Genomic DNA, 17,970 nt, shown 5'->3' with positions numbered 1-17,970 from the left:
ATGTAGATTTGTGCATTGCTACCCTGGTACAAGGCTGCAGCCTGAGCAAAACAAAACAACCCAAGCCATTGCTGTGTCTTTTATTATGATGATTTCATTATTTACATTTACATCCCAGCTGCTCTACCTCCAAGGCAGTCAAGGCAATGCACAGCTATTTAATTTATTTATTTACATTTATATCCTGGTCTTCCTCCAAGAGCCCAGAGTGGTGTCCATGGTTATGTTTACCCTTACAACAACCCTGCGAGGTAGGTTAGGCTGGCCCAGAGAAGTGGCCTAGCCCAGAGTCACCCAGTGAGCCACATGGCTGAACAGGGACTTGAACTCGGGTCTTCCCGGTCCTAGTCCACCACTCTAACCACTATGCCATGCTGGCTCACAACAACCCCATGAGGTAGGCTAGGCTGAGAGAGCAGAAACTGGCCCCATGTGGCTGAGTGGGGATTGGAACCTGGTTACAAACAGGATGGCTGTTTAATTGTGTAGTGGCAGAAAGTAAATAGGAGAGAGGATGCTGGTTCCTAGTGTGTGTGCCCCCCAGTGCAAACTGGTGCTTCCTCCCCCATTTCCAAATAATCTGAACCCAGAAATATCAGGTTGCCAGTGCTGGTTCCCTTCACCACCCAACTTCAAATCTAGGTTACAAATGTCAGGTGGCCATAGGAATCTGACATGGGCAACCTGGTATTTCTAGGCTCAGACAGCACGGAAAGGTGTGGCAAGTTCAGCTTGTGCCGGGAGCAGGTGCTTGCCAGAAACTTGCTTACCGCCGTTATGTGTGATGCTGCCTGTTACGTCCAAGTTCCTCCCCCAATCCGCAAAAATAAGGTTCACAGCAAGAGTGCTGCTATTAGGTAGCTCAACATCATCATTACACATTGGGTTGGCACCTTCTAATCTCCTGATGGCGGCTTTGGGCCTTTAGCAGCTGTATGATGGGCAAAAATCCAACAGGTGCAGTGAAGGGGGAACTGCACCTGTTGAATCAGAAAAATCCTGATTTGATATTTTCCACATTTCATATTTTGCATGTTCAAACACCATTCATAATATTGAAGGGTTTTGTTAAAATATGGCCATATAACAGATGTTCTCTTGCCAGAGGATATATATAATGTCATCTTGAAAATATGCTTATAGTTGCTGTCATTGAAAGTGTGGTAACACGTCTGATTCTGTTACCCTTGGAACTGCCCGGTTTACTCATACAGGGAAGAGCACTTTGCAGTGAGAGCAAATCCTGGGTCATCACCACTCGGGCATCCCAGGACTTACGACAGAGACCCACAGGAGGACGCACAGTGTCCTGGCAGCACATTACCCGCCAGCCCCACGGCAGAATCTTTACCCTATACAAGCCGTTCTGCTATAGACACCACACCCCTCATCATGATGGGCATTACGCCAAGAGAGTCATCAATGAGGTGGGAATGGAAAATCTGTCACCAACTACCACGTCAGCACACCTGTAGGCCAGGATTGAAAGATGCAGCTAGTTTCACATCCCCTCCCCAGGGTGTGTGTTAGACTTCTGGTTTTCAAGCAGCAGTCTTTGGGGTGGTGCCACAAACCACTTCTGAAATCAAGCCAGAGTTTCAAAACAAAGCCGTGATACAGAGGGGGGCTGTCTGCTGTTTCAGAGGAAAACCTGGAGATGCTGCCCGGGATTGAATCTGGGACCTTCTGCATGCCAAGCAGATGCTTTACCTCTGAGCGAGGGCCCCACTCCCAAGGCAGGCATAAATGGGTCTCCCATCCAGGCACTGACCACACCAAGACCTGCTTAACTTCAGCAAGATGGCTGTATCGTGTGCCCTTAGACCAGGCCTGCTCAACTTAGGCCCCCCCCCCCAGCTGTTTTTGAACTACAACTCCCTTAATCCCCAACCACAGTGGCCAATAGCCAGGGATTATGGGAATTGTAGGCCAACATCTGCAGGAGGGTTGAAGTTGAGCAGTCCTGCCTTAGACTAGGGATGTGCACGAACCTGTTTGTAGGCCTTTTATGGGCCTCCAAACAGGTTCGAAAGACCGGTGGCTTGAGCGGTTCGGAGGTGTGTGGGGGGGGGATACCTTTAAGGACTGGGGAGGCTGCACTCACCCTCAACCCCCCCCCCGCGTTTCCCCTGCTGGTGCTGCAGTTTAAAAGAGTCTGGGGCGGGGAACATACCTCCCTGCCGCCCCGTGGCCTCCTTGGACCGCAAGTACCCAGTGCGCATGCACATGTCAGGTGCATACATGCACTTGAAGGCACGCACGCCGGGTACTTCCAGTCACTTCCGGCCCGAGGAGGCAACGGGGAGGCAGGGAGGTACACAGGTACACCTCTTAAACTGCAGCGCCGGCAGAGGAAATGCAGTGGGGGTCAGTGTAGCCTCCCCAGTCCTTAAAAGGTGTCCTGCCCGCCTTCAAACCGCTCCCCCACCCGCCGGTTCTGTGCACATCCCTGCCTTAGACCATGCTCTGGGACCCAGCGGAAGGGGAAATGGTGAAATGGCCCCTCCCCACACACTGTGACCCCAATCTTCATCCCTCCCCTGCAATTGCTATTTTGATTCAGAAAAAAATCCCACAAAAGACACAAGTCCAAATTTCCACTTTGTAATTTTTCACTTGGTAATTTTTCTGTCGTTTGACGTTTAGATGGTTTTAGAAGGGGATTAGAGATACGGAGGATAGATTTATCACCGGCTACTGGCCATCACCACTACCAGGGGAGGCCTAAAGTATTGGTGAGGTGCAAAATGCTGCCTTACCCCAGCCCCCCCTGGTGGGGGCCAGTCCCCTTTACATAAGGAACATAAGAAGCTGCCATCTACTGAGTCAGACCATTGATCTATCTAGCTCAGTATTGTCTTCACAGACTGGCAGCGGCTTCTCCCAGCCAACCCTTGCAAGCTTTGTGAGTGCATAGGGGGCACAAAAGAGGAAAGGTTGCTAGCGGTCTCCTCTTCTCTCCTTGTGCTCGGGTTCCATAGAGTTGCTCCAATGGTGATGGTGAGGAGCATCTTGCTGGCATCCCAACAATCTGCTGCTTGAGACGACTTCCTCACCTTGCTTCATGAAAGGGCCGCTCCTGAGGGGTACACAGAACCTCCATGTTCAGAGACCGTATCTATTACGATATTGCTGACTGTGGACGTGGATGGGCACAGAGGTGCCCCAAGCTCCTGTTAAGGGAGGGGGAGCATTTGGTGGTATTGAGCGTGACCACATACTAAAAAAAGGTTAGTTCTCTGGGAGGCACTTGGACCTCCCCAGGACAGACCGAGAGCCCATGCACTTGGCAGCTGCAGGGTGCTCCCGTGAGGGTTCTGAAGGGAGGTTCTTCTCCTACTGTCAGTCCACAGGGCACAGCCAACAACTCTGGAAGTTTGCAGAAAGGAAGAACTGAGAGAAGAGGGTGAGGAAGGGGAGGGAGGAAAACTGACAGTGGCGATGGTGTTAGCAGTTAAACAAGACACAGACTTTATACAGGGGGGGAAAGGGGAAGAAAAAGGAAGCCACAAAAACCAAGAGAGGACAACCTAAAAATAAAAAGAAACACACCTCAGCAAAAAGAAATGAAGGGAACAAATGCAGTGAAAGCAACAAAAATATACGATCCAAAAAAACAACAGGAAGTAGGTCAACCATTCCGACAAGACCCCCCCAACCTATATTTCCATCTCCCTGCTGCTCATCAGTGTTCTGTTCTGTCCCTTCCCCATTTCAGATCGGCTGCCACATTTGTGTTACGGGCTCCCCTTGTACTGGGAATAGCAGTTGCCAGGAGTCCGCAGGGGGCTGGGTTGGTATACTGCCTTCCTGATCTGCTTGTGGACTTTCCGGAGGTATCTGGCTGGCCATTGTGAGAAACAGAAGGAAGGACCTTTGGCCTGATCCAGTAAAGAGTCTGTTTACCTGCCCATTGTTCAGGCTCCTGAGCACCTTATCCAAGGATCAGAGGTAACACAGCAGGTAGGCATAGCCCAAATCACAACAAAGGGTTCCAGTGTAGCCTCCGGACACATTAACTTTCTCTCAGTTGTTTCCTGATTATTGTTCTCCTGGGGAGTGGATACACCCTTTGCCCATGGAAAAAAAAATCCACTTTGTTGCTCAACTACCTCTTAAGAGAGATGAGGAGAGATTAATCCCTGCCATTAGGCAGTTTCCAGGAGCTGCACTGCCACAAAAACAACAAATCTCATGGCACCTTATTGTGGCTTATTATTACCTTATTGTGGCTTCTGGCCACCTAAGCCTGTCACCTGTTTACCCACTCACTGCTTCGTTTCCTGCACTAAGCTGGAGGGTGGACTACTCTAAGGTCTCTCCATCTCTAACGTTCTATGATTCTATGTTCCAGGGGTCCCCCAGTACCCCAATCATGCTTGTCAGGTTTCTTTATGTTACACCACAAGAATGCTAGCGATAGGAGAGAGAGGGCTGAAATAGGGCTTGAGTTGGTAGGCAGAATGCCCTGGGGAGGAATGGGGTGCACTCCTGGGAGAGAAGGTTGGATCAAAACCATTCGGGATGGGAGACCTGCTCTAGAACAATGGTAACTTAGACTATTATACATTTCTAAAGTTGTATTTCTAGCAAATTGAACAGTGTTTTAGTTAAAATAAGAACATACTAGCTGGGCACCTGTGAGCTAGTTCTCCCTGCCTCTAACCCATACGGGGTATGGGTATCTGGCCCCCTGCCACAGCTTCTTTTAATCTGCTGATAATCGTTCTTCGCTTTGTCTTTATTTTAGAAAAGTGATTAATCAATTCGCGCAGCTCACGGAAAGGTGGCATATAACCGCACCACACGAAAACAACACTGTCCTCTCTCTCCTGCTCAAGAAATGTTTCAGCTGTAGCAGTATAAAGCGGGATGTGAATGTAAATAATTTATACACATTATATAGATTTGTGCAAAGAAATCATGGCTGCAATAAGAACAGCCCTGCTGCTGGATCAGGCCCAAGAAGGCCCATCTAGTCCAGCATCCCGTTTCACACAGTGGCCCACCAGATGCCTCTGGGGAGCCCACAGGCAAGAGGTCTGGGCATGCCCTCTCTCCGACAGCTCTTGCTCCCCTGCAACTGGTATGAAGAGGCACCGTGCCTCTGAGGCTGGAGATGGCCCACAGCCTAGTAGCCATTGCTAGACCTGTCATCCATGAATCTGTCTAAGCCTCTTTTAAAGCCATCCATGCTGGTGGCCATCACCACGTCCTGTGGCAGAGAATTCCATGGATTATCTGCAGCATCCCTTTCTATTTGGGCTTCTGGAACCTGGATCTTCATTAGGAACATTGGGAGCTGCCTTATATTGAGTCAGACCACTGGTCTATCTAGCTCAGTACTGTCTACCCAGACTGGCAGCGGCTTCTCCAAGGTTGCAGGCAGGAGTCTCTCCCAGCCCTACCTGGAGATGCTGCCAGGGAGTGAACCTGGGACCTCCTGCATGCCAAGAACATGCTCTTCCACTGAGATAGGGCCTCATCCTTTGCCAGACAACACTCCACTACCATTACTATCTACCCCTGCATTTTTGTGGCTTTTTGTAAAGTTTCCCACTTCTCTGTTAGTGACACATTCGTCTACTGTATTTCTGTCACTTCCTCGTCTGCCCTTCTGTGGCATATATGTAACAACTCAAATAGCTTCGGGAAGTCTGTTTTCAATTAATTTTCGACTTCAGAAGTTAGGGTGGAAACGAAAGCACAGCCAGGAGTAACGTAAACGATAATCAGTGGTTATTCTCTGGGTGATTAAGATGCCCAAATAATGAAAGCTAAATATCAGTACACACTTGCCTGAGAGTCTAACTTTCCTCAATAGTACCCTTTCTGAAATGCAAACACTCCTTTCTTAGACCTGAAGAGGACGTTTTACAACAAACAACAAAGTCTGAGAGTCTGTGCAGAAGTATTTGTTGGCAGGGGGACAGGATGGGTGTGGACTGCCAGACGAAGCACACGGAGGCAATCCTGGAACATCTGACGGACACATGACACAGAATATAACCGTTACGGGAATAATGCCCTGGTGAACATTTATAGCACCTTTTTAAAAAATAACTAGTTTCTATATTTCTTTAAACATGTGACTAACGTTTTGAATATGAAACCCACAATGCCGGGAGTTCACTAGCCAGACCTGCCTGCCCCCCGCCCCCCCCCCCACATCTGTTGGGACAATTGTCACCTAGCCTCCACCTTTTGTTTCAACTGCTGTCTATGCTTTCCTGCCAGATGCTGAAGCCAACATGCATCTCAGTTAAGGCTGTTACCCTACTGTGTGGATTAATCCTTAACCAATATATCTGGGGATAGCTCAGTGGCAGAGCATCTGCTTGGCATGCAGAAGGTCCCAGGTTCAATCCCTGGCAGCATCTCCAGGTAGGGCTGGGAGGGACTCCTTCCTGAAACCTTGGAGAGCCGCTGCCAGTCAGTGTAGAGTCTGTAGACAGTTCTGAGCTAGATGGACCAATTATTATTATTATTACATTTGTATCCTGCTCAGGAGCCCAGAGCAGTGTACTACATGAGTTTCTCTTTCACAACAACCCTGTGAAGCAGGTTAGACTGAGAGAGAAGTGAGCGGCCCAGAGTCACCCAGCTAGTTTCATGGCTGAATGGGGATTTGAACTCAGATCTCCTCGGTCCTAGTCTGGCACTCTAACCACTACACCACGCTGGCTCCTATACTGGTCTGACTCAGTATATGGCAGCTTCCCACATTCCTATATCTCCATATATTTGCAAGTTAATAAGACAATACTTCTGAAGGGGGCGGAAAGCAGTTTGTTTACAGATAATGCAAATTCATGTCACAAAATATATTATTTTAGAAATGGCAGATTCTCCTCTCTCTCTCTCGTGCAGGAGGGGATTTAAGTTGCTGTTGACTGCCTTAAAAAAAAAATAATTCTATTGAAATAAATTTTGAAAAATGGTGCTCAATTAACCAGGCAGACTTTAATAAATAAAAAGATCTGCAATCAATGAACATGTTTGGTATGTGGTACAAGCATGATTACTCAGAAGTTAGTCCCACTTAATGCAATGGGACTTACTCTCAAGTAAGCATGCCAAAGAGTACAGTTCTTTAGGCCACATAGTAATTAGGTGTTAAGATGGAAAATGCAAACAAAAGGGGTTTTAGGACATTGTATTGCTTAAAAGAACTGACTTCCCTCAGTTGGGTGTGCAGTTACATGAGAGTAAGCCCCACTAACCTCAGTGGCTGTCATGCCAAGCAGGCGATGCCGATCCACTTGCACTGCCTCAATGTCCTTGTATTTTTGTGCAAGAGCAAAACTACATGGGTTGTGTGCACTCCAGAAGCACTAGTTAGATCACCAGGGCTTCATTGTGTTAGGCTGCTCATCACGTCAGCTAGCAGACCTTACTTTTGAGTAAACAGGCATAGCCTCTGGCTGTTACTGGTTGCAAAAGTGGATAGAATTGCAGCCTTCCAGACCAGTGGTAACCACCACTCCTCAGAAGTGCTGTTACACAGGAAGCTGCCATATACTGAGTCAGACATAGGTCCATCTAGCTCAATTGTCTTCACAGACTGGCAGCGGCTTCTCCAAGGTTGCAGACGGGAATCTTTCTCAGCCCTATTTTGGAGTTGCTGCCAGGGAGGGAACTTGGAACCTTCTGCTCTTCCCAGAGCGGCTCCACCCCCTGAGGGGAATATCTCACAGTGCTCACACTTCTAGTCTCCCATTCAAATGCAAACCAGGGCAGACCCTGCTTAGCTAAGGGGGCAAGTCATGCTTGCTACCACAAGACCAGCACTACTCTGTGGATTTACATGGAACTCCACTTGCTTCCAGGTAAATACCCATAGGACTGCAGCCTTAGTGTGGATCTGCAAGCCTATCAGCTCTTACTTGGAAGTCAGTCCTATTTAAATCACTGAGAAATCCCGAATAAAACATGCCTAGAACAGGGCTTGCAAACAACCTTAGCAGGATTACCAGGATTGTTCAGGATAGTCTCCAGGCATCTGCATCCCTCTCCAGGTGATTATTAAAAGCAAACTTGGAGAGGTTAACAGCTTGATACTGTGAAAAGGGCTGGAAAAAATATCGTGGGGGTGGTGGTATCTCCAAGAATAGCTTCATTCAGACTGGGCAACCATTGGGAGAACTGGGAGGAACAATGCTAATTTCACAACAGGAGCCTGTGTGGTCAATTTTGGGATGGGGTGTAGCTCAGTCATAGAGCATCTACCTTGTGTGCAGAAGGTTGCAGACTCCATCCGTGGTATCTCCTGCCATGGAGGAGAGCTGGTCTGGTGGTGGCAAGCATGACTTGTCCCCTTAGCTAAACAGGGTCCACCCTGGTTGCATTTGAACGGGAGACTTGATGTGTGAGCACTGTAAGATCTTCCCCTCAGGGGATGGAGCCATTCTGGGAAAAGCCTCTGTTCCAAGTTCCCTCTCTGGTAGCATCTCCAAGATAGGGCTGAGAGAGACTCCTGCCTGCAACCTTGGAGAAGCCGCTGCCAGTCTGTGAAGACAATACTGAGCTAGATGGGCCAGTGGTCTGGCTCAGTAGAAGGCAGCTTTCTATGTTCCTGCTGGTAGGGCTGGGAAAGACTCCCGCCTGACACTTTGAAGAGCTGCTGCCGGCCAGTGTAGACAACACTGAACTAGATGGAGCAAGTGTCTGACTCAGTAGAAGGCAGCTTCTTATGTCCCCCTAGGAATGAACATCAGTCTCCAGGTAGTTTTTGAAAGCAGCCACCCTGGAGATCTTTATTGCTTGACATTGGGGGAATCTCCAGGAATACCTTCAGTCAGACAGACAAGGAACATAGTCCTTGGTTAGTACCAGCCTATTAACACTCTTTGAAGAGAAGGTCTAATACAGACAGTGAATTTCTGCCCACTTTTGTTGCAAAGGTGAGAGAGAAGCTGGAAAGTGAAGCCTCTCTGGGTCCATCAAGCACGTGACAGGCTCTGCTCTCATGAGCAACTTACTTGGCGCCAGAAGGATCTTCACATGATGGAATCGAACCCCACGTTCCAACCAGGAGGAAATAGTACACATGCATGGGGTTCTTAGCCTCTGACTGATTGATGAAGTGCCGTCAATTTGGTACCGATTCTTAGCGACCACCTAGATAGATTCTCTCCGGGATGATCTGTCTTCAACTTGGCCTTGAAGGTCCCTCCAGGGGTGTAACTATAATAGGGCAAGGGGAGACAGTTGTCTGGGGGCCCACTGCCTTGTGGGGGGCCCCAGAGGCAAGTCACATGACTGACTCCCCCAGCTGCGCATCCACAAAAGGCTTCCTTCAGTTGTATTCATCCTCCAGAATTGATGGGAGTGTTAAGCCCTGGAGCTAACAGAACAGCATGTCTTTCTCTAGTACCATTAAATGACTTGCATCGTCCACAATTTACAAAACCATTTACAAAATAATTTAGGATGATGTTCTATTGTGGCACATAGGGAATATATGCTTTTTGTTACAACTATTCATCCTCATTTAAGATTTCTTTACTTCATGAGCTGAGCTTCAGTGGGGGGGGGCATTTTAAAATCTTGTCTTTGGGCCCACTCCAACCTTGCTACGCCCCTGGGTCCCTCAGTGGTGCAATTGTTGCCGTCATAACTGAGCCCATCCACCTTGCTGCTGATCATCCTCTTCTTCTCTTTCCTTCCACTTTCCCCAGCATTATGGACTTCTCAAGGGAGCTGGGTTTTCACCTCATGTGTCCAGAATATGATAATTTGAGCCTGGTCATTTGTGCCTCGAGTGAAAATTCTGGACGGATTTGTTCTAGGATCCATTTCTTTGTTTTCCTGGCTGTCCATAGAATCCTCAAAAGTCTTCTCCAGCACCAAAGTTCAAAAGCGGCAGTGCTTTTTCTATCTTGCTTCTTCAAAGTCCAGCTTTCACATCCATAGTGTGTCATGGGAAAACCATGGTCCGAATGATTCTAATCTTTGTAGGTGCAGACACACCTCACAAGGCCTTCATTGCAACCCTACCAAGTGCTAGCAGCGGAGAATTAGATAGATATAAAAAGAACTGGAAGCGACCCACACAGTAAACTTCTGTTAAAAAATAAAATGGACAAGCCATTTTGTGATATTCTCTGAATTAAGACAATCCAACCCGGCGCTTCACTTCCTTCTCCTCCTCTAAACGACACCTCCCCGTCGATGCTTCAAATACATGTTTTACATCGGCCCTCGGGCAGATGTTGGCCTACAAGTCCCATAAACCCTGGCTATTGGCCACTGTGGCTGGGGATTGTGGGAGTTGTCGTTCAAAAACAGCTGGGGGGGGCCTAATTGAGCAGGCCTGCTGTTACATAGTTCGTTAACATCTGGGGACCCAAGGCTAGGATTGTTTGCTAATCGATTGTAAAACCCGTTTTTTGGCATGTGAAGTGGAGCGTGGCTGGGCAAGTTGGGCTACCAGTTCCAACGTTGGCCCCCGGAAGGGTGGTAGGCGTCTGTAACTCTCTCCTGAGGAGGCTCGGACCGTTCTAGCTGGGGAGAAGGCGGCCGCGGCGCCCTCCTGAGGGAGGCGACGCGACGTCGGTGTGGTGGTACTAGTGGAGAGCGGTGACGTCACCGGGATGCCCGGATGCGAGCCTGGCCTGCGTCAGCCTGGGCGTCCTGCCTCGGCGTCGCCGACATCCGGGGCCTTCGGCGGGCGGGCGCGGCGGCCTGGGCTGCCCCGAAGGCGGAGCCCGCGAGGCGGCCCGGCGAGGCGGGGGCGTCCATGGCGGCGGCGGCCCTGCTGTGCGCCCTGGCAGCCGGGCTCTCCCAGTCGGCGGCCGCCCGGTCGTACGGCGTCTTCTGCAAGGGCCTCACCCGGACCCTCCTCATCTTCTTCGACCTGGCCTGGAAGCTCCGCATCAACTTCCCCTATTTGTACATCGTGGCCTCCATGATGCTCAACGTCCGGCTGCAGGTGACCTGAGGGGGAGGGGCTTGTCGGGGAGGGGAGGGGCTGGGGAGGGGGAGGGGGCGCAGGCGCGCCCCCCCCCCGACTCCCTGGGGTGGCTCGGCCTTGCCCCTCGCACCTCCTAGGGGGAGATGCCTCCTATGCACAGAATAAAAATCCCAGGCTGTTTGGACTAAATTTTTTTTTTAAAAAAAATCCAAGGGATTTTGAATTTAAAAAAAAATATATTCAAGGCTTTGGGGTGTTTTTTGTTTTGGTAGTGTTGGGATATTCGTAGAAATAGCAGTATAATAATAGAGTTGTGCCTGCAACCTTGGGGAAGCCGCTGCCAGTCCGTGTAGTAGGCAAGACTGAGCTGGATGGACCAAGGGCCTGACTCGGACAGCAGCTCCCCATGGGATGGGGCTGTCGCTCAGTGGTGGAGCATCTGCTTCCTTGCAGAAGGTCCCTGGGTCAGTCTCTGGCAGAAGCTGCCTTGGTCCACCCAGCTCAGGGACTCCTGCACTGACTGGCAGCAGCTCTCCAAGGTTACAGACAGGACTCTTTCCCAGCCCTACCCGGAGATGCCGCAAGTTGACCTGGCACCTCCTGCATGCAGAACAAGTATTCGTCTCCAGAGCTATGCCCCCACCCCCACGCCCTGTCCCTGTAGCAAACAGCCTGAATTACAATATTATGCACAGTATACTGTTAAAATCAGTTTGTGGCAGGAGGAGTACACTTGTTTTGAAACGGCTGGGAACCGCTGCTGTACGATAATGAGAGAAGCTATAAAAGAGCTGTCAAGCCACTGATCCCCATATCCTCTGCCCAGACTGGCAGCGGCTTCTCCGAGGTTCCAGGCAGGAGTCTCTCGCAGCCCTACCTGGAGATGCTGCTGCCGCCAGGGAGTGAACCGGGGACCTTCTGCATGCAGAGCGACAGATGCTCCGCCACTGAGCTATGACTCCATCCCCAAAATTGGGAGAGAAAGATTACCTAGGTGCAGAAGAAGCTGCCTTATACTGAGCCAGACCCTTGCTTGCCTACACTGACTGGCAGTGGCAAGAGTCCTTCCCAGCCCTAAGTGGAGATGCTGCCAGGGAGGGAGTGAACCGGAGACCTTTGCTCAGGAGATGCTCTTCCACTGAGCTTTGCCCCCATCCCCAAATGGTGACCCATTTGTATCTGGGCTGTGCTAATCCACAGCATGAGGGAGGGGAGGGAGGTTTGCTAATAATACCACATAAGAATCCAGATCCCTGCATGAAGAAAATTAATATGGCAGAGAGAAGACTAGCTTAGAACCTTTTTCTTTACCGTGCTGGCTTTCCAGCTGCAGGGGATTCCGTTTATTTTGTATTGTGAGTAGGAAACACCCCCGTCTCTTTGTGGCTCGCCCAATTAAAGCAGTAGGCCAGAAAACTAACCATTCACTACATTTTTTTCCAGATAGCATGATTTTCTATATGAAGGAATCTCTTTTTGTATGAAACCGGTTTTTTATTACACTTTAATCCACCTCTTCTTCCAAGGTGTTCAGTGCAGTGTGTCTCTTTCTCCCACTCTCTTTATTTTATCTTCACAGCAACCTTGCAAGGTGGGCTAGGCTCGAGAGGGCTTCATGTCCAGAGGCTGGTTGTGATTACACAGTGATACAGCTGCCACCACCTACTTGTTCTCCTAGCAGAGTCACCATGTTAACTGTAGCTGCCTCATCTGCAAATTTAACAGTACTGAACCTCCATGCTTGGGAAAGCTGTATCTGTTGAGCTTCTGCCTGTCATCCAGCCATTAAAGGCACAGGAGCCCTGCCAGGAAAAAGTTGACAACCTTGTTGAAGTTCTGCACTTGCTCAGAGGCCTTCATTTTGACTTGTGCATGTGCCGGCTCTGGCATAAAGGGATGGCGTACAGAGAAAATGGGCAGGTGCTTGAAATGTTTCAGGCGTGTGTGTAGGAGCTGAGGTTTGCATTTTAGGTAGCAGGATGGTGCTGTGGGATGGAAAGTGTTCCACGGAAACATTTCTGACCCTCATCACTGCAAACAACGTGCCAAATCAGATCCTAGTCTGTTTAGGGCAGGGCTGTAGAACTTCAGTCCACCAGATGTTGTTGGACTACAACTCCCATAACTCCCAGCCACAGTGGTCAGTAGCCAGGGATGATGGGAGTTGTAGGCCAACAGCCGCTGGAGGACCAAAGTTGTGCAGCCCTGATTTAGGTCGCTGGCAAGGTTTGGGCGAGGGAGGGGAGATAGGAGAAGGGATTGCAGCTGAGCTGTGGCTGAGAGAGCATTCTGCTTGCCCTCCGCTGGAGAAACTTGCGAAGCAGAATGTTATGAGGGGAGAAATGCACAACCCGGGCCGAGGAAGGTCCCCACGTTGAGCGCTGCTGGGAGCTGCTGCTGGCTGCCCAGCCTTGCCGTCGCAAGTAATGGCTGGCTGGCGAGCTGAGCCTAAATGGGTGGAGGAGGAGGAGAGATGGCCGGGACTCTGGCTTGTCCACTCAGGCGTCCCATCCAAATCAGAGCTGAGCTTCCTGACTACTTTGGCACAATGTCTGGATTGAGCCCCACTTTCCTAAGCAATGGGACACCCAGGGGCAGTCCTGAAGGCTTCCGTTTCCTTTGGATGAGGAAGCGCTGAAGATTGATAGGACTCTTTAGGTCACAAACAAGGGGCAGGATCCAGACTGAGTGAGTCATGGCTATATACCATTGAAACGAATGGGGCAAGTTAATCTTGGCTAATTTAAGTTCTGTTCATTTCAATGGGAGTTAGAGCTGACTGTGTGAATCCTGTCCAGTGGATTAAGCCGTGGTTCCCAACCTTGGGTCCCCAGATGCTGCTGGACTACAACTCCCATCATTCCCAGGCACGATGAGAGTGGCTGGGAGTGATGGGAGTTGTAGTCCAACAACATCTGGGGACCCAAGGTTGAGGACCCCTGGGTTAAATGGTTTTAGACAAACCTTTAGCCCCCTGCTTCTAAAAGATGTCTAGATCAATATGGGTAGTTTTGACATTTGTGCACAAAAGGTGGTTTTCCACTTTTAGAGATAGAGCTCCTGCTTAGGAGATTCGAGTGTTCTGTAGAGAAGAATTTCAAGTAGTAGGTTCTACATGGTCTCTTTGAGGAGCCAGACTTTAAAAAGCACCACCACAACAACTTGGGAGCATCAATATTCACATTTTAATATAAGACAAATAACTTGCAAGGATGAGTCTGAATTATGACATCATAATTCACACGCTGAGCTCTTATTGGTTGCAGTCAACTATTGTTACGTAATAAGTGTCCTTGCATCCGATTTGTTGGCTGAGGATGGGTGCTTCATATCACTGACCAGAGGGCACACCTGAGTCTCGGCAATTCCCTTGTAAAGGGCGAGCAGGTAACGTGCACGAGACAGAAGGATCCTTGCTAGTGAAGTAAGCTGTGGAGCTGCTTTAACTCCAAACTGGGAACAGTAGTGAAGGACTTCATGAGGGGATTGTGAGGATGGAGAAGCTCACACAGCACTTGGCAGACTAAAAGTGGGCATCTTCACAGAATTGTGAAGATGGAAAGAGCTCTATGAACACTTTTGAGGGTGGCATTTCTATTATCTCTTTCAACAAATTAAAGGTTTCAGCCCCAATGGCATCTCTCATCCAAGCCATTAGATCAGAGATGCAATCAGTAGACATTCAACTAAGATGTTATGGGGGTGAGGGAGGCAAATGTTGATCATGGTTGTGTGACTTGAGGTTTCACATTTGATTCGGAGGCATTTTTGGCTCTGAGGAAATGGCCTTTCCTTCTAGCAATCAATAGCTAGATTGAATTACATAACCCTGCATTTCCTTCTGTATCTCAGGCTCCGATACAGAGTTCTCTCTAATTTTTTTCATCTGTGTGCGGAATGAGTTTTGTTCTGGGCGGCAGGATCCAGGCCGTGTGTGGGCACATATATTCAGAGTGGGACTTCCTTGATTCAACCCGAGCAGGATCTAAAATGGACTGAGCAGACATCCAGAAACTTGTGAGCACGCTTTAGGGAGAAAACGACTCCTAACTGAGCAACCTACCTTTTAACAGATGAATTGATTACTTCTGTATTTGTTAGCTGTTTAGGGATGTATTTATTTTTAGCATTGAAAAGCAGGGTACAATGTTCCAATAATAAACACTCTTTGCTCTCTTTTATAGCCATAGTGAGGTTGACAGTAACCTTCTGTGTCTTGGCTTGTTCTAGGTTCATATTGAGATCCACTGAATGCTGCAACGAACAGGGATTCCAGCGTCTACTGTGATTCGGCACCATGCAGAGCCTGCAGGACAGGAGAGTCATGCATATCTCTTGTATTAATATGGAACAGGACGATGATTTAGGATGTCGGCAGCTATGTAAAAATGCCCTAAATCAGCAGAATGAGATGCTCAGTCTTCCAAATATCCATCCATTTGTGAGCAGTTCGCACGTAGATAATAACTTTCAGAAAGAGTTCTTTTCTCTCAAGATCAGAAACTGTACATTGTTTAAAGCTGTGCCACTGCCTCACATTGGCAAAAAGAAGCCGCCCCATCTGAGTGACGTGCTGAGCGGGGCCGCGCCATCCAAGGACTGTCTTGGCCTCCTTTTTTCCCCAGAAAAAGACCTCTTTGATAAGAGTTTCGGCTGCTTTGATAGCACGGTGGTGACGGGCTGGCTGGAGAAGGCTCATGGCTTCGTGAGCGACTTGGGCGCCTGGAGTTGCTGCGGAGAGAACTTTGTCCGCTTTGCACACTTCTGGCTCTCAGAGCTGCAGCACAATCAGAAGCAACAACTGCTGGAGCTGGAACTGGGGGTCATCGAGGACGAGGTGCGCCTTGCCTTTCCGGAAGGCCCGGAGACCCAGGAGGCACAGCCCCTGGATCTGACTGGCATCCTCGCGGCTGCTCTGAGTGAATATCCAATGGCGCTTGTCAACAACCAGAATCCGTATGTTTTCCTTGACTATTTAAACCTCATGTCTTTGGAGATCACGACTGGATACAAGAAAATGCTTTCAGATATACAATACCCGACCAAGAACCCTCAGATTGCTCAGTGGTTGCTAGCCATACGGGCGTTTGCACTTGCCAGTCTCTGGCATGCGATAGTGAAGGTAAAAAGACCACCGTGGCGAAATGCGAGCCCTGCTTGGTAGGAATGTTCCCTGCCAAGGCTCTTGAGACACAGCAGGTTGCTAAGAGAGGCTATTTTAATAATATTGTTTGGGCAATGTTAAGAGTTAACTTTCGAGTGAATTGTCGTAAAGGCTTTTAAAACTGTGTGTGTGTATATACATATACATATATATATAGATGGATAAGATTTTAATATTTTGAGGCCTAATAATAAAAAGTGGGTTATGATGTTGGCTGAGAACACCACGAGGGATCCTATCCTGCTAACACTTCTGAGTCCGTCCAGTGGCAATGTTTACAGGACTTTGAATTGGAGGGTATGGTATAGTGGGCAACTTCACATGCATGGTGACTGAGGAACGTTTTCCCCTGCACATGCCAGTAGCAAGGAAATGCAACCAGTTCCAGCTTTCTGGCGTGTGATTTGAGCATTTGCTACATTTTTAGGTAGACATTTAAAGCACCTCACCTTGAACGTAACATGTGAAATTGACTTTGACTCTTGATTATTAATGTTGTACCACTTTTGACTAATCTTGTATGGCAATTGGAAGACCGCCTTTGTTCAGGGTATAAAATGATCACCTGCCGTCACAGATGTTAACAGGGCATTTTTATGCTGAGTGTGTCTGAATATCCTCACATGTGTGCTGCTTTGAAAAGAGCTTGTATGCAACCCTCTCCAGAATAGATGTGCTGGGAAGGCTGATTAGGCTCCAGAGCTGTTCTAGTTGGGACTCTAGGCAGAAAGGATCTTTGCACCTCAGAATGGCCTTGCCGGGGTGCTGCTGCAGGATTGGTTCTGTGGCCCAGATTTAGAGCTTGAAGGCTGCAGTCCGGAGAGTGCTCGCTTGGGAGGACGTTCAGCTGAAATCTGTAAGGCATGTTCCGAGGGAAAGGTTGATGCTGGTGTCATCTGCTGGTGGGCATCTTGGGGAATGAACTTGATCGTCATCGTTGCATGTTTGCATCCTGGACCTGCTATTAATGCCAGGGGAAAGGGCGGGAAAAGGAAAAGGGGAAAGTCCAGCACTGACTTTCTTGTATTCTGTGTTAGGATGCATAAGAAACCAGAGTTGTTATCACGATTATTATTATTAGTTCGGGAGCTGGGAGTGCTCCAGATATTTGATTGTTTGTTAGATTAAAAACAGGGTTGGAGGTGGGGAGCTTGATCTTCCGTCCAGCCCCGGCTGTGTAGGATGAATGTGTCTTACCAGATTCTGTCCTCAACTTGGGAACAAGGTAGGAGAAAGAACTGCCCTACAGAAGGTCAAGCTCCCTGCCTCCAACTTTGCTTTTATCTCACACACGATCAAATATCAAGAGCACGCCCAGCTCCCAAACTAGGGTAGGAGGAGCCTTCTCCCCTAATAATAACCGTGAGAACAACCCTAGATGTCTTGGCTCCTTGTGGGAAGCTTAGGAACATAGGAAGCTGCCTTCTATCAAGTCAGACCCTTGGTCTGTCTAGCTCAGTATTATCTACACCAGGCCTGCTCAACGTAGGCCCCCCAGCTGTTTTTGGACTACAACTCCCATATTCCCCAGCCACAGTGGCCAATAGCCAGGGATTATGGGAGTTTTAGGCCAGCATCTGCAGAAGGGCCAAAGTTGGGCAGCCCTAGACTACACTGACTGGCAGCAGCTCTCCAAGGAGTCAGGCAGGAGTCTTCTTTCCCAGCCCTACCTGGAGATGCTGCCAGGGAGTGAACCTGGGACCTTCTGTATGCAAGCCTCCCCAAAGGGGAATATCTTACAAAGCTCACATGGAGTCACTCATCCCACTGCAATCTCAGGTGGACCCTGCTTAGCAAAGGGGACAGTTCATGCTCGGTAACTTGATTGATTCCTGGGTAAAAGCTTGGAACCCCTTACTTGAGTGCTTAGACCCAGAACGCTTTTCCTATG

General features: G+C 49.0%; 1 protein-coding gene and 1 non-coding gene across 7 annotated transcripts in view; both read left to right on the top strand.

Moving 5' to 3' along the window:
• Positions 1-6,308: 6,308 nt before the first annotated feature.
• On the top strand, positions 6,309-6,385 carry TRNAA-GGC (transfer RNA alanine (anticodon GGC)). The gene has a single exon. It is a non-coding gene; the product is annotated as a tRNA-Ala (tRNA).
• A 3,962-nt stretch (positions 6,386-10,347) lies between these two features.
• LOC128336403 (small integral membrane protein 10-like protein 2A) overlaps positions 10,348-17,970 on the top strand; it is a 25,102-nt gene continuing 17,479 nt past the window's right edge. The window contains exons 1-2 of one of the 6 annotated variants that reach the window (XM_053275966.1): positions 10,348-10,933; positions 15,146-15,302. In XM_053275966.1, coding sequence (XP_053131941.1) covers positions 10,604-10,933; positions 15,146-15,166 — 351 coding nt within the window. In that variant the 5' untranslated portion in view covers positions 10,348-10,603 and the 3' untranslated portion in view covers positions 15,167-15,302. Of the gene's footprint in view, positions 10,934-14,056; positions 14,340-15,145; positions 16,038-17,970 lie in introns of those variants that run through there. The other 5 variants (XM_053275962.1, XM_053275964.1, XM_053275963.1 and 2 more) reach the window with 5 other exon arrangements.

This window comes from Hemicordylus capensis, chromosome 13 (assembly GCF_027244095.1).
Source record: "Hemicordylus capensis ecotype Gifberg chromosome 13, rHemCap1.1.pri, whole genome shotgun sequence".
In the NCBI taxonomy this organism is placed as follows: Eukaryota; Metazoa; Chordata; class Lepidosauria; order Squamata; family Cordylidae; genus Hemicordylus; species Hemicordylus capensis.
Note: the sequence above shows the minus strand (reverse complement) of the source record. Positions and strands in the feature narration are given on the sequence as shown.